Source organism: Anopheles bellator, chromosome 2, assembly GCF_943735745.2.
Source record: "Anopheles bellator chromosome 2, idAnoBellAS_SP24_06.2, whole genome shotgun sequence".
In the NCBI taxonomy this organism is placed as follows: domain Eukaryota; kingdom Metazoa; phylum Arthropoda; class Insecta; order Diptera; family Culicidae; genus Anopheles; species Anopheles bellator.
Genome location: NC_071286.1, coordinates 65,908,939 through 65,925,310, shown reverse-complemented (window position 1 = coordinate 65,925,310; position 16,372 = coordinate 65,908,939). Strand labels below are relative to the sequence as shown.

The 16,372-nt window shown below is 59.0% G+C and overlaps 1 protein-coding gene across 1 annotated transcript in view; it reads left to right on the top strand.

Annotated features, from left to right (window-relative positions):
- The window catches only part of LOC131207891 (uncharacterized), an 86,108-nt gene that overhangs the window by 30,124 nt on the left and 39,612 nt on the right, over nt 1–16,372 (top strand). Inside the window, exons 3-11 of the mRNA XM_058200523.1 lie at nt 6,259–6,472; nt 6,547–6,648; nt 6,719–6,835; nt 6,899–7,030; nt 7,100–7,471; nt 7,899–8,141; nt 8,480–10,858; nt 10,954–11,247; nt 11,629–16,329. Of these exons, the coding sequence (XP_058056506.1) occupies nt 6,259–6,472; nt 6,547–6,648; nt 6,719–6,835; nt 6,899–7,030; nt 7,100–7,471; nt 7,899–8,141; nt 8,480–10,858; nt 10,954–11,247; nt 11,629–16,329 (8,554 nt within the window). The remainder of the gene's footprint in view (nt 1–6,258; nt 6,473–6,546; nt 6,649–6,718; nt 6,836–6,898; nt 7,031–7,099; nt 7,472–7,898; nt 8,142–8,479; nt 10,859–10,953; nt 11,248–11,628; nt 16,330–16,372) is intronic.

Genomic DNA, 16,372 nt, shown 5'->3' with positions numbered 1-16,372 from the left:
CCATTGCCGTCGCGTCAAAGTCCAATTTATCGTTTCGCATTCTCGTCTCAAAAACTCAAGCCCCACGATCCCTCCCTCTGAATATCTCTGGGCCGCCCTGAGCTCCTAATAAACTCGAAAAGAACCGGCAGCGATTCTCGGCGCGCCCTCCGGTGTTTATTACATCACTGCGCCGCGCCTCCGTCCATCATCGAGCTCGTCGTCGTCCCGCGACCCGAGAATGCATGTTGCGCCCAGCATGTTCCTCCGTCGTGGGTCTCTCTAACGGTCCACCAGCGAGCCAGCCAGCCAGACAGCAGGACAGGCAGCCCTATTGTAGGCGCCATTATTTACCGTATCAGTCTCAGACGTTTTACGATAGAGAGAGGGCCCCCCGATAGGAATCAGCTAATTACCATGTCGAAAGCGAATCGTAATTAAATGCAATCAATAGCGCGCGACACCCGTCCCCGGGTCCCCGGTCCGCGGCACGTTCTCGCGTCGGCACGCTAGTAGAGATCCCTCCCGGACTCCGGCGTAGATCAATCAAGTCGCGTGACAATCGGTTTTACACTCCCCGGGCGAAAAGGGCAGTCCGGGGCCGAATCGAATGGATCGAACTTCTACCGTTAGGCGAACTTTAAGCGCGCTCTAAGGGCTCTCTAGGGCGCCTTCGCAGCCCGTTGATTTGTTCCGTAGGTCCGCCCCGGAGCATCTTGGACCTGAACCTGCCGAAGGAGCCGTCGGAGCACCGTAATCTAATTTGCGCGCCAACGATACATCACTGTCGCGCCCGAGCGCTACGAATCGACCCTGCGTGTAATTTATCGATTAATATTCGAACTCTCTGGGCGAGTAGCGCAAAAAAGGTGCCCGCCGTGGCCCGCCTAGTGACGCCGTGACGCTAGATTGAATCCGCGGCCCTCTGGTGCGCCCTCTGGTGGGCGCATCCTTCAGCATCATCTCTCCCGGTGTTAAGCGTTAAGAACCTAGCAAGACAAAGTTGCGCGAGCGACACCAGCATTATGACTATTATCATCCACATCCTCTTCATCATCATCATCATCATCATCATCATCATCATTGTTGTTATGGTTCGCATCTTAAAGACGGTGGCACGCCGTAACGGAGAACGCAAGCAACGCACCGAGCAGAGGATTAATTTGTATGCACCCCGTGGAAATACATTCTTGGCGCCACGCCACGGTACGATCGCACCCGAGAAGTCGAAGGAGTCCGCCATAATGAAGCAATAAATTGCGTCCATATCATACCCATTAAGCGAACTGTCATTTGTCAATTGGCAATGACTGAATGACGGCGATGGGGAGCTACGAGGTGACCGTAGAGAAGCCGTGGCCGGTCGATTATTATTATTCAGGATTACGTTTCTGCTATCAAACCTTGCATTCGAAGATAGGATGGATGGTGGTTGCGACCATCGTCGGTGGGGTATCATATCGCTCCATCGGTCCCCCCGTGTTCTGAACGACCTAAAACAGAAAACGACCCATTAACGGGATGCCTTGGGCAGTGTGCGGAACCACCGCACAAACAATCGTTTATCATTGTTTGGGCATTGTGGAGTGTGTGGAGTAATTTTCTGCACAAACAACTTCAAACGGTGTCGCGCGGTCGGTCGGAATTTTAGTGAGGCTTTCTGGCCGCTAATGGCAGTTCCGAACCATTTCTCACCTGCCGTTGCTGAGTGTCGTTTGAATAGGGTTGGTGCATCGTTGCGCGTCACGTGCCCGGCTCCACGGAGACGGTAGGTAGATCATTAGTGTCGTCACCTCGGTGCCGTTTCGTTACGCATGATGATGGCTCCGATGTCGCCGGGACCGCAGGCTGCACGATGCCTCCTAATTCTAGCCTTGAATCGTGCGAAGAAAAGCGAAGTAGAAAGGAAAAAATTAAAACACAATTTAACTCGTCTACGTGCGAGAGGTGCTCCAACACTGAAGGGTCCTGGGCTGTGTCGAGTGTTAGAACCCGTTAGGTACCTTCCCTCGTCTGTCCCAGACCCATTACACCCCATCACGGAAGGTTACGGTTTCTAAAGTTTAACGCTTTCTTCCATTTATGGCCGCCTCAGCGTCTTCCTGAGCCCTGTGAGAACGGTCCGAACCTCCAAAGACCCCAAAACCTAAACCGCTGCACTGAATTGCGGACTATTAATGAATTATAATCGTTCTATCCACCACGAGCCTCTGCCAGGGGGCGAGAGTTCTCCCGGAACTTCTCGAAGAAGATTGCTGACCAGACTCTCTTAGCGTGCAATTAGAAAGGGTGTACGTAAGCGTATACCAGCCTGGCGTCCCCGGACGTCGTGACGTACCCCGCGATAAACGGCCGGATCGGACAAACGGCCGGCGGGTTCTTGCTGCTGGCAAGAATGATGCACCGGGGGAACCCGCTAATAGGTGCGTGCAGTCGAAGCGGTCGGAGTGAAAGGTTAACTAATAGTTTAACGGCGTATCGAAGCGATGGGCGCTCTCGGAGCGGTCGGCGTCGTAACCAGAATAAATCATCAGAGATCGCGGTCCGAACAGATATTAGGATCCCTCGTGATTAGGGAGCCCTAGGGAGAAAGAGTGCGCCCGGGTGCGCTCGCGATTATCGTCGGACATGCGCACAGCGCCGTTATCTCCGCCGAAGGATCTGGAGTCGGGAATGAGTTTTGAGCCCCGATGAGTTTATGAAATGTTGTTTCCCTGCTGTGTGTTCTCTGCCCCCCCCGGGAAGGAATTGTTTCGGCGTCTATTAACCATCATTAACCGTGCGGTGTCTGCCGGGTGATTGGTGAGGTCGCGTCCAATCGGCGGGTCGGAAAACCAATGGCATCTGATCGGTGCGCCGCGGTGCCTTTTGCCGGCGCATGAGGTTTTCATTCCGTGAGTCTTTCAATTTTGGTCCGGTGTCGATGTAAACAAAAACTATAAAACAAACACTCCCGGACCCCGGACGAGAAGATCCGCCCCGAGCTGAGGTGCCGTGGTCCGGCCCTACTACTTTAGCTGGACGCCGACCGACCGTCAGTGACTTGCAGCTTTTCGTGTGCGCCCAGGCCCAGTAAAACTCATTACGAGTTCCGATGCACTGTTCCGATGCCGAGAAAGACCCCGATGCCTCCGATCGATGTCGATGTTATGGTACAACAAGAGCATCACCAGGAGCACTGGGAACGCTGGCACGATCGCCGGACGCATTACGGCATCGCGCATTAGCTAAGCAAGTGGCCAGTGGTTCTCGACCCCACGAGGGCACACCGACTACAATTGTTTCTATTCCTTATTCCTTTCCAATAGAGTGGATGGCACCAATCGGCGGTCATGCACGGAGAAACAATCATGTTTATGGCTAGAAGGGCCACCCCATATTATGCCCATGGGTGGAAAACTATCAGAACTTTAACACCTACATACAGTAAACCCCGAGGGTCTCCAAGTGCCCTCTATTGGCGGTCTTAAACGTACGCAGTTTGTTCAGCCATTAATGTGTGAAATCTCCATGTGTCTGTGGCCACAAGCGTGTTTGTAAAATCGACCAATTTATGGTAAACGTATCCGACCATCCAAAGTGCTATCGTTAAAGAGCTTGTTATGACCTCGTCGTCTCGGGTGGAAGTGGCCTCGAGACGGCCGTGCGAGATAGTGCCATAAGTTGTGAAAATTGCACCGAAGGCTCTCGCGGGCTGTCGTAACTGAGCCGTTCCGCGAAATAACATGTGTTAAAATTGGTTCATTGGAACTTTCGCTGTTCGAAGCGCAGACAACCAATTCACAGAAGCGCTCGTAGCACCATCTGCCCGGGTGCAGCCGATAGACCGGCAACGTCGGTTTGCCTCCAGATACGTTTTGATTGGTTTATAATTAGGGATCGTGGATCCGCCGGGAAAGAAAAAAAAACCTTCCACTCGAAACCCCCCCGCGAAGAAGATCGACCGACTGCTGCGTGGCCCTGTGCTTTCGCTGCGGTGGTGAATTTCGGTGAACAAACGCGGGTTTTGCAAACGAAACCGTTGAGGCAGAGCAGCAGGCCTATATTGCTGGCTCTGGCAAACCCCCTGCGATTCGGACGAGAGTTTTATGGCCACTTCCATAAATCATCGGGCCTAGCGATCATCATCGATCATCACCGGTTGTGAAAGAGGTGAAATGGACATGGAACATGTCACGGATGTGTGTTGTGCTGTAAAGAAGCTGCCTCCCTGTTCCGTCGTCGGCATTCCGTCATCGTGTTTTCGGGGATGTCGTATTGCTAATGAATCGATTTATGGTACCGGGCATCTGGAATGGAGTTGGAGTTGGACGAATGAGGTTCCCCAATGATGTGTGATTGACAGAACAAGGATCCTTGGTCAGTGGTGAAACGACGTGATTCCGATTCCAGAACTCCTAATAAGATGTACTAGAGAAGTTGATGTTTCAAAGAAGCCTCTTGTCAGGGAATGCTAATTCATGTAAAATAATTCCTTCCTTAGCACACGTAAAGGAGCAACATTTAGCCCCCCAAAAAAAGGGCCAACTCAAACGTTCTAGCGTTTTTTCAACCTCGCGAGGCATATTATTATGGAACCAGTTATAATCACAGCACACAGCAGTGCCTATCCTAGAGGACGCGGAGCGTTAAGCGCAGAGAGGATCGCGGCGTTCAACAAGTGTTAAACTTCGCATTTAGCAAAATAGAGACCCTATCATCACGTATCGGACGCATCGAATTCCAATTATTATTCATTCTTCGCCCGGTTGGTTCTGAGGCACAGACTCCACCGTGACTGCTGCGGGAAACGAGAATCTGCGAGTGTATTTTGCTAACGAGTTGATTCTAGGATGTCCGGCGGGGCTGTGTGCCATGGCATCAGCACCTCAGGCCCTCAGCGTAGTGCTAATAATGATGGTACAGTTTGCTTGGGCCGGCCGCTCTCGGTGTCGTGTTTTTTCGCGCCAGGAATCGATTATGAGTTTTATGACTCTCCAAACACAATTATCGTTCCTTTCCATCCTGTGTTCTGCGTTCCGGGCGCTCCATGATCAAGCGCTGATCGACCAGCTCGTTGCGCTCGCACAACACGGTGTGGTCACTCAATATTTGCCAAGATTGCTTCCTAGATCGATCGCTGGATCGCTGGCGGATTCTCCCAGGGGCACCTCGCCTCGGGAGAGGATCAATGCACCTTGACGTGAAAAGGTTACGCTGGACAATTGAAGATCCGTTTCCCAAAGGCGAGTGGTGGCGATGAGCGCTCTCCGCAGTCGGCGCGGATGATCAACAAGACATCAATGGCGGCCCTATGCTGTGGAGATTGATCGGCAGGGAATCTTCCTGCCAGCGATAGGCCCTATTTAGATGTCAGCCCGAAGAAAGGGTCATTTGTAGTCCCCGGGCAGGATGGAAGCTTCCGTGAGTGCCGCCGGCTGACGATGGTGGCCACTATTATCCCCGTTTTTGGCAGACTACAATTCAAAACTACAATCGAATTCTAGGACCGTTAGCCGAAGAGCGGCGCGTTACGCCAGCTATTCTTCGGAGTACTTGGCATTCTCCGACCACAACCAGACCAGACCAGGCAGGTTGTAAGGCAATCGCCTTCCCCAGCGCCCCACGGATTGGCTCGGCTCGGATTTTTTGTACGCGTCATCGTTGTCAGCCCTTTTTCAACTGTTCGACATTAGGCGGGGTAATTGTTGGAATGTTCTTTACGCACCGTTCGCCCCATTCGTTAATACTACTGCCACCGTGAGCCGCCACCCAGAGCGCGGCGCGGTCTTGCGATTGCCCGCTCATGGCAGAGACTTGGCCCTGGGCGACAGGCTTCTGGGCCGCGCGCGCTCGAGCGCGCCCTTGCAGCCGGATATTAATTTGAGGCAGCACTCCAAATTGTTTTTCTGTTCTGGTTCTGCTCTGGAACGGACCTAAATTGAATTTTTCTTGAATTTTCTACGGAACGCATAGCCGCCACGGGCAACAGTAGAATCGGGTGTCGGCTCGTACTCCAAATGCAACTGTCGAACCTCTGTGGCCAGGAAACATGACACTCCGGAGCGTAGCCGGCCCGTGTTTGATTGGTTCCATTGAATGTCTATTTCATGGATTGACCACCCCATTTACGGAGGTGGTCACCACAGCCATAGAACAACTATTGGGGCCGCATGCTTTAAACCGTGCCATTGTCTGGAGCAGCTTCTTAAGCTGAAGTGCAGTATGGTTGAGATGAGAAGGCTAGTATAGGCTCACCACCTACTTGAATTAACGTTTTTTCTTCTCCGTTTTTCGCAGGCAAACTCACAGATATCCGCGTCACGGAAGCACGTCGGAATCTTCGGCCTGAAGCACGAAGTGTTTTTTCTCAACCTCGAGGATGGCTACTTCGGGTGTCAGGTCAACGAATCCACGGACTACCTGCAGCTGTACGAGCTGTCCAAACTTTGTGATGGAACATCGGACTGCTATATGGGCTCCGATGAGCTTAGAAATAAGTTAAAATGTACAAGTAAGTACACACCGGCCAGAGTCGTCGCCTCCTACGGTCGATATGCTTATATACTCACCACTTCTGCCTTACAGACGATTGTGATAAAGACGGCACAGCGTGCTCGAACGGAGTGTGCTTAGACGGCCTCTGCCACTGCAATGATGGGTTTGGAGGTTGCAACTGCCAAGTTCCGGGTAAGTCGAGAGTCGAAGTCCACATTTTGCTCACAGAAGAATTCCACTGACCATCACCATTTCATTCCAGATGAAAACGAGTGTAAATACCGACCCTGTGACGTTTTCGCCCACTGTACAAATACCCTAGGTAGCTTCACCTGTACGTGCTTTCCTGGTTACCAAGGCGATGGTCTTCACTGCGAAGGTAAGTGGACGGCCCCAGCCCGGCTCTAACGAATGTGATTCGCTGATTCGCTCTCCTTCGTAGATATCGACGAGTGCCAGGATCCGGCCATCGCCCAGCGATGCGTGGAAAATGCCGAGTGTTGCAACTTACCAGCGCACTTTGTGTGCAAATGCAAACCAGGCTTCGAGGGCGACGGTGAAGAACGGTGTACAGGTAAGATCCGCTACATTCGCGACGGTCCCGAACCGACGACCGATCTTCTGATACCTCGCCCGGTTGCAGATGTGAACGAGTGTGTGGATCCGCAAGCGTGTGGCCTGAACGCGGAGTGCGTGAACCTCCCGGGCAACTACACCTGCCAGTGCCGGGAGGGCTACTACGGCGATCCGTACAATGGGTGCGTCGATGTGGACGAGTGCGTTCAGCCCGGCGTTTGCGGACCAGGTGCCATATGTACGAACCTTGAGGGTGGTTATCGCTGCGACTGCCCACAAGGATTCGACGGGGATGCACGCTCGACTCAGGGTTGCGTCGACTACGACGAGTGCGCACGGTCACCGTGCGGACGGAACGCGCTCTGCCGGAACATGGTCGGTAGCTTCCGGTGCGAGTGCCAGCAAGGCTTCTCCGGCGACGCAATGACGGACTGTCAAGGTAAGTGCTGCCGCGGTAAGGATAAGCGAGTGAGGTCGAACGCTAAAATGATAGCAGAAACAGGTTATCAATTATCATCATCGTCAAACGGGTTAAAAGTGTCATGGAGTATGGAGTTCAACCACTAACGCATCTTATCGAACCTCTCTAACCCCTTTCGATCCACATTCACTCCACGCTCCGCGCCATCGCGCCTGCCTGCCTGCCTTCCAATCAAACATCGACACCGTACGACGGGGAAACACACCACGGATCATACACACATACACACATGCATACAAACACGGGACGGCACTGGAACCGGGCACTGGAACGCGAAACGCCTGCGCGCTACTAACCAACCGGAAACACCATCGACCACAACTTGGAACCATCATTCGCCCCAAAACTGATCACGACACACATGCACGCACGCACGCATTCGCAGACGTTGACGAGTGCTCCGGTAGCCCGTGTGGCGACGGTGCCCTCTGCACCAACACGCCGGGCGGCTATCGCTGCAGCTGCCCAGCGGGGCTGACCGAGACGGACCACGGCCGGTGCACCGACATCAACGAGTGCGCCAAGGCCAACGCTTGCGGAGAGAACGCCAAGTGCATCAACTTCCCGGGGTCCTACAAATGCTTGTGTCCGCAGGGATACGAAGGACGCGGTGAACTGTTCTGCAAAAGTTAGTTCCTTTACGCTTACCATTCGCTCCCATTTCTCGGGTCCCTGGTGTGCCGACTGGACGACTCGCGACTGCCACGATGATCTGACTGGATCTGATCCTTGAAATTCTCATAAAGCTCAAGAGGAGTAGAAGTGGAGTCCCAGAGTCCCTACCTTTCGGGCATCGTGGCAGTGGTGACGTCGAAGATTACCAGACAAAAACCAGCCCTGTCTGCTGTCCAGGCAGTCGGTGCACCTAAGGGACCCGGGTACGCGCTTTAGCTTCATCCACTAATCTCACCTCCCTCACACATACACACACCGACACACACATGATTCTGTTTCCGTGATCCTCAGATGTAAACGAATGCCTAGATAATCCATGCGGGGCGAATGCGCTATGCACGGACACGGTGGGTAGCTTTATATGCTCATGCAAACCAGAGTACACGGGCGACCCGTTCCGGGGGTGCGTCGATATCGACGAGTGCGCGGCGTACGAGAAGCCGTGCGGCGAGCACGCGGTCTGCGAGAACGCGTCGCCGGGCTATAACTGTCTGTGCCCGCAGGGGTACGTGGGCCGCCCGAACGGGAAGGTGGCCTGCGAGCAGGCGGACGTGAACGTGCTGTGCAGCACCGGGTTCGACTGCACCAACAACGCCGAGTGCATCGAGGGTCAGTGCTTCTGCCGGGACGGGTTCGAGCCGCAGGGCTCGGTGTGCGCGGACATCGACGAGTGCCGGTCGGCGGGCGGCGAAGTCTGCGGCCCGTCGGCGGTCTGCGTGAACGTGCCCGGCTCGTACCGATGCGAGTGCGAGGCTGGGTTCGTCGGAACACCGCCGCGCATTCACTGCAAGTCCCCGTGTGCCGACGTCAAGTGTGGCCCGAAGGCGTACTGCAAGGCCGAGGGCCAGGAAGCGTTCTGTATCTGCGAGGAAGGCTGGACGTTCAACCCGGCCGACATTGGGGCCGGCTGTGTGGACGTGGACGAGTGCGATCGGGCGCACGGGCCGAACGGGCGCTGCGGAACGGGGGCCCGCTGTACGAACCACCCCGGGAGCTACAGCTGTACCTGTCCGGCTGGGTTCACGGGAGATGCCACGCGCGCCTGCCAGGACGTGGACGAGTGCAGCCGGCAGGGGGCGTGCGGGGTGAACGCGCTGTGCAAGAACCTGGAAGGATCGCACGAGTGCAGCTGTCCGGCCGGATCGGTTCCGGATCCGGATCCGAGTGTGCGCTGCATCAGCGTGGTCGCCTGTGCCCGGGACGCGGACTGTCCGGGGAATGCGGTGTGCGATTCGCACCGGCGATGCCTCTGCCCCGAGCCGAACGTGGGTAACGACTGTCGACATCCGTGCGAGACGATCACCTGCGGACCGAACGCCCACTGTATGCTGGTGGCCGGCGGAGGCGCCCAGTGTCTGTGCAGCGAAGGATACACCGGCCAACCGGGCCAATGTGTGGACATCAACGAGTGTGGCGCGAGTCCATGCCCACCGGGGGCCGTCTGCACGAACCTACCCGGCGGTTACACCTGCCAGTGCCCGGGCGGAAGCTCCGGCGATCCGTACTCGGGCGGGTGCTCCAAATCGGCGCTCCAGACACCGGCCTGCAGCGACACGGCTCCGTGCCCGGCGGGCGAGAAGTGTGTCCAGGATGTGTACAGCGGCAACAGTGTGTGCATATGCGGCCAGGGATACCGGCGGGACGCGAAGGGCGTGTGTCGCGACGTGGACGAGTGCTCCGATAGTCAGCGGGCGGCGGCGTGTGGCGTGAACGCGCTCTGCAAGAACCTACCCGGAAGCTACGAGTGTCAGTGTCCGGCCGGATTCAACGGTAACCCGTATCAGTCGTGCGACGAGTGCCACAGCGCCGAGTGCCGGTGTGCGGCCCCGTACAAGCTGGTCGAGGGTAACTGCGTGCTGGACAGCTGCGCCGCGGATGGCAAGTGTCCCGGCGGTGCCGAATGCATCTCGATCACCGGCGGCGTTAGCTACTGCGCTTGCCCGAAGGGCTTCCGGACGCAACCGAACGGACACTGCGAGGACATCGACGAGTGTGCCGAGGGCCAGGCGCAGGCATGCGGGTACGATGCGATCTGCCGGAACACGATCGGGGGCCACGAGTGCCGGTGCCCGCACGGTTACTCGGGCGATCCGTACCACGGGCTGTGCACGCTCGCCCAGAAACGCTGCACGGCCGACCGGGAGTGTGGCGCGAACGAGAAGTGTGTCCAACCCGGCGAGTGCGTTTGTCCACCTCCGTACTACCTGGACGCGTACGACGGCAATCGGTGCAAGAGTCCATGCGAGCGGTTCCCGTGTGGCATCAATGCGCGCTGCACACCGTCCGATCCACCCCAGTGCCTGTGCGAGGCCGGCTTCACCGGAGACCCGTTGACCGGGTGCAGCGATGAGGACGAGTGCATCAACAATCCGTGCGCCTACGGTGCCTATTGCGTGAACCAGCGGGGCGGCTACAAGTGCGTCTGCCCGGGCGGCATGGTCGGCGATCCGTACAAGGGCGGCTGCATCCTGGAGCAGGGCTCGGTCAAGAGCCAGTGCCAGCGGAACGAGGATTGCGCCGAAACGCTCGCCTGCGAACGAGGGACGTGCATCAGCCCGTGCGCCAGACTGTTATGCGGGGCCAACGCTTTCTGCGAGCCGGAAAAACACGCCGCCTGGTGCCGCTGTCGGGGTGGCTTCATCGAGGGACCGAACGGTGATTGCGTGTCCCGTAAGTACAACTTCCCAGAGAGGGCTGCTTGAGCTGCTGAAGCTATCACGGCGGGTCCAATAACACGCGAATCTCTTTTCTCTTCCCCGACACAGAGTGCGACGGGTTCATGTGTGGCCAGCGGGCGATGTGTATCGTGTCCAGTGCCGGACCGACGTGCAAGTGTCCGCCGGGCGAGATGGGCAATCCGTTCCCGGGTGGCTCCTGCATCACGGACCAGTGCTCCGCCAGCAGACCGTGCGCGGATCCGCAGGTGTGCATCAGTGGCCGCTGCAAGCACAAGTGCGACAGCGTGATCTGCGGCGTTGGCGCGACCTGTGACGCAGCCAGCGGAAAGTGCGTCTGCGAACCGTACTTCGTCGGCAACCCGGAACTCATCTGCATGCCACGTAAGTCAGGGCCGTGCATTTTTGGTACAAATGGGCACTGATCAGTGGTGAAGCCAGTATCTGGGTGGAGCGGGAAAGCATATTACCGTACTACTGCGCACCAAAAATTTCGAGACGCGATTGGATCGGATCGGATCGGATCGGATCGGATCGGAATTCCGTAACGGTTGTTTACAAATACACGGCGATCAACTGATCGGCGCAGATGTCAAAAAGGGCAGTGCTGCCAGATCAGCATATCGTCCCCAGTCAGAATATCACGTTGGTTTGTTGTGGCCGTTAGCGTTCCCGTCGCCCCCCTCACCTGGCTTCACTACCCTTCGATCTGTTCCGATGACCCCTCCAAGGCAGATTACTGATCAGGACACTTTCTACTTTCAGCGGTTTCTTCACCTGCCTGCGAGCCGAGCTGTGGCCAGAATGCGCACTGCGAGTATGGCGTGGTGCAGAACGTGTGCGTGTGCAACCCGGGCACCACCGGAAATCCTTACGGTCTGTGCGAGCCACAACAGCGTAATATGTGTGCTCGAATGCGCTGCGGAACGGGCGCCGAGTGTCGGGAGACACTGACGTCGGCCGAGTGCGTCTGCCCAGGCGGCTTTAGCGGAAACGCGTACGTGGCATGTCGCGACGTGGACGAGTGTTCGGCGACGGGCGGCGTTTGCGGGGAGGGCGCCATCTGCATCAACACGGCCGGCAGCTTCGACTGCCGGTGTCGGCCAGGGTACGGTGGCAACCCGTTCGTGATGTGCTCTGCGATCGAGAAGGGCGTGTGTGACAATCCGCGCCGCTGTCAGTGCGGCAAGGGCAAGGGTGGAGCTGGGCTCCAGTGCCCGCCGGGATATGCCTGCGAGCGGGGCGCTTGCCGGGACCTGTGTGCCCGGACCGCCTGCGGCCCACGGGCCGCCTGTGACGCCGGCCGATGCGTTTGCCCACCCGGCTACACCGGAAACGCCCAGGACCGGGCGGTGGGCTGCGTGGCCGAGGGCCAGTGCGAGAGTGACGCCGAATGCGAAAGCTCCAAGATCTGCTTCCAGGCCGGAGCGGGCCGGACGCTGCGACGATGTGTGGACGCGTGCAGCAAGGTACAGTGCGGACCGAATGCACTGTGCGTTTCGGCGGATCATCGCAGCAGCTGCATCTGTGCGCCCGGCTACGTCGGCAATCCGGGCGATCTGACGGTTGGCTGCCAGCTGGAGGCGAAACTGGTGGCCGAATGCCACGACGATGGCGAGTGCCGGACCGGCCAGGTGTGTGCGGTTACCGAGACGGGGCTACGGGCGTGCGCCAATCCCTGCACGATGGTCGAGTGTGGCGTGAACGAGATCTGCACGGTCCAGGCGGAAGAACGGAAGCCGCTGTGCCAGTGCGCACCCGGGTTCCGCTGGAACCCGGTGTCTTCGGCGTGCGTCAAACCATCGATTCCGGATTGTGCGAGCGACGCGGACTGCCATCAGGTGGCCGCCTGTCGCCAGGATGCGGTCGGCGTGTTGAAATGCGAAGCGGTTTGCGCCGAGTTTACGTGTCCGCCGCACTCGGTGTGCGTCTCGGCGAACCACCATGGCAGCTGCCAGTGCCTTCCCGGATACACCGGGAACCCGAACGACCGGAACGGATGTCGCCCGGAACAACAGGATACGTGTCTCACGAGCGCCGAGTGCTCGGAGTCGGACCACTGCGTGACGAACGGCGCCGGCGGTGCCCTCGGATGTCGACCTGCATGTGAAGGTGTCCAGTGTGGACCGTTCGCTGTGTGCGTTACCAACAATCATCGAGCCCAGTGCCAGTGTCCGCCGGGAGCGTACACGGGCGATCCGTACGATCTCGCCAAAGGCTGCCAGGCCGTGCCGTGCGTTTACAATCGCGACTGCCCGGCCCACCAGCTCTGCAACCGGATGACGCATGGCTGCGTGGACGTGTGCCAGGACGATACGTGCGGCGCCAATGCGGTGTGTATCGCGGAGAACCACCGGTCCGTCTGCCAGTGTCCGCCCGGTTACCGGGCAAATCCGATCGCCGACGTCGAATGCACTCAGTTGAAATCATGCGAGCCGAATCCGTGCCACCAGTCAGCCACCTGCGAACCAGGACCGGACGGGTACGTGTGCCGGTGTCCGATTGGGCAGATCGGTAACCCATTGACCGGGTGCCGCGCGGAAGGCGAATGCCCCAACGGCGATGTTCAGTGTCCGGAGAGTACGGCCTGCGTCGGTGGCAAGTGTGTGGACCCGTGCGTCAACGCCTGCGGCATCAACTCGAAGTGCACCGTCGTGAACCGGACACCCGTCTGTAGCTGCAAGCCCAAGTTCGTACCCGGTGGAACCGGTTCGGCAAGGGATGGCTGCGTCCGCGCGAGTTCCGGCTGCCTGAGTGACCTGGACTGCAACGGAGACGTCTGCCACGGTGGTCAGTGTTTAGTGGCGTGCCGCAACGCGAAGGATTGCTCGGCGGGCGAACAGTGCACGGGCAACGTGTGTGCCGTGCCTTGCTCGGACCACAGTCAGTGCGGCGAGCGGCAAGCGTGTCTCCCCGGGGCGGGTGTGTGCGGACTCGGGTGCCGCAGCAGCCGAGACTGTGGAAGCGCCCAGGCCTGTATCGAGTTCCGGTGTGAAGATCCGTGCGAAACGGGCAGTGGAGCCTGCGGACCAAACGCCCTTTGCCGGAGCGTCGACCACGTACCGCGCTGCTCGTGTCCGACCGGCTTCGAAGGTAACCCGTCGCCCGAGCAGGGATGCGTGCGGGTGCCGGCCAGCTGCGAAACATCGGACCAGTGCGCCGCCCCCGGTCACGTGTGCGTCGCCAACCAGTGCAGCCTGCCGTGCTCATCGGAAACGGGTGCGACGGGTGGAGCGTGCGCTGTGGGCGAGCGGTGCCACCAGGGCTTCTGCGCCAAGGTGTGCTACACCAACAACAACTGTCTGCCGGGCGAGGTGTGCGGCGAGGCTGGAGTCTGCGTGCCAGGATGCGCCACCGATGCCGACTGCCCGTCGCAGCGCGTCTGCCAGGCGGGACGGTGCCGCTGTATGAAGGGCTTCATCGGGACACCGTTCGGGTGCGAGGACATCGATGAGTGCTCCCGGAGCCCGTGCCACGCGACAGCCGTCTGCGAGAACATTCCCGGCTCATACCGCTGCCAGTGCCCGGAGGGGTCCGTCGGTGACGCTTTCGCCAGTCCGGGTTGCCGCAAACCGACCCAGTGCCGCCAGGATGGCGAGTGCGCCGGGGAGTTGGCGTGCATCGGAGGCAAGTGTCGCAGTCCGTGCACCACCAAGCAGTGCGGCCTGAACGCCGAGTGCCAGGTGGTGGATCACCGGGCCGAGTGCTACTGTCCGGCCGGATACCTCGGAGACGCGCAGGACCGCGAAACGATCGGGTGCTTCAAGGTGGAGTGCATCGCCAACGAGGACTGCGGCAGGGATCGGGCTTGCAGCGAGGACACGAACCGCTGCGTGAACCCGTGCGAGCAGATCAGCTGTGGCCGGGGTACGTGCCAGATCGTGAACCATGAGGCGACCTGCGTGTGCCATCAGGGATACCGGGCTGCACCGGGCAGTGGACGCTGTGAGGATGTCGACGAGTGTGCCGAGGCCAACCCATGCCACGAGAGCGCCCAGTGCGAGAACCTGCCGGGCACCCATCTCTGCTCGTGCCCGGGAGGGCGCGTCGGTGATCCGAACCGCGGAGGACCAGGCTGCAAGGCGGCGGTGGCTGCAGACGAGAACGAGTGCATTGCCAACGAGGACTGCCCAGCGGGAGCGCAGTGCGTGACGGGGCGCTGTCAGAACCCGTGCCGTGGGGAGGGTGTGTGCGGTGAGAATGCCCGCTGTACGCCAGTCGGCGATCGGCCACAATGCGAGTGCCCACCCGGGACTCGCGGAGATCCGAAGAAGGCCTGCCGGAAGGTGGAGTGCTCCGGGGCGGACGAGTGCGATGGAAGTCGCACCTGCATCGGCTTCAAGTGCGTCGACCCGTGCGGCCTAAAGAGTGCGTGCGGGGCGAGTGCGGACTGCGTGGCCAAGAATCACCTGGCCGTGTGCTCGTGTCGCGCGGGAACCACCGGAAACCCGCTGCTGGGCTGTGTCCCGCTCCAGTACTGCAACAGCGATGGACAGTGCCCGACCGGGACGAAGTGTACCGGCGGCGTTTGCTGTTCCCTGTGCGCCACGAACCGCGACTGCATCGACGATCAGCTGTGCATCCAGGGCGTCTGCCAGCCGACCTGCCGCTCCAACACGACCTGTCCCGACTTCCAGTACTGCCACAACGGGATCTGCACGCAAGAGTTCAAGTGCCGCACGGACGGCGACTGTGACGAGGACGAGCTGTGCATGGCGGACTCCAGTGGGCGGTCCGAGTGTCGGAATGCGTGCGCCGCCGGGCGGACGCTGTGCGGTCGGAACGCGGACTGTGTCGCACGTCAGCATGCGTCCGTGTGCGAGTGTAAACAGGGCTTCTTCCGTGACGCTGGTGGCATCTGTCGGCGGATTGAGTGTAGCGCCGACGAGGACTGCTCGTCGGACAAGCTGTGCGAGGGGCACGCGTGCAAGATCGCCTGTCTGGCCGGGGCCGGATCCGGGACTCCGTGTGGCGCGAATGCGCTCTGCTCGGCCGAGAACCACCGCCAGGTGTGCTATTGTCAGCCGGGTTTCACCGGCGATCCGAAGGTGGGCTGCTCGCTGATCGACTTTTGCCGCGAGCGCCCGTGCGGTGCGAACGCCAAGTGTCGCAATAGCCGCGGCTCCTACCGCTGCTCGTGCCCGGCTGGCCTGGTGGGCGATCCGTATCAGCCGGCAGGCTGTAAGAAGGCTTCGGAATGCGACCGCGACTCGGACTGTCCCGAGGCGGCCGAATGTGTGCGCGAACCGGACGGAGAGGCCAAGTGTCGGGACGTTTGCGCCGGCGTGGCCTGTGGTCCGAACGCGGAATGTACGGGTCGTAGCCACCGAGCCAACTGCCGCTGTCGCCAGCGGTACGAGGGCAATCCGAAGGATCTCGATCACGGATGCAAACCGAAACCGATGGCTTGCAAGCGCACCGGCGACTGCCCGGAAAACTCGTACTGCCACGGGCAGATCTGCAAACGTAAGTCCGAGAGAAGTGAACGGAGGGAAGAGTGTAGGACCCG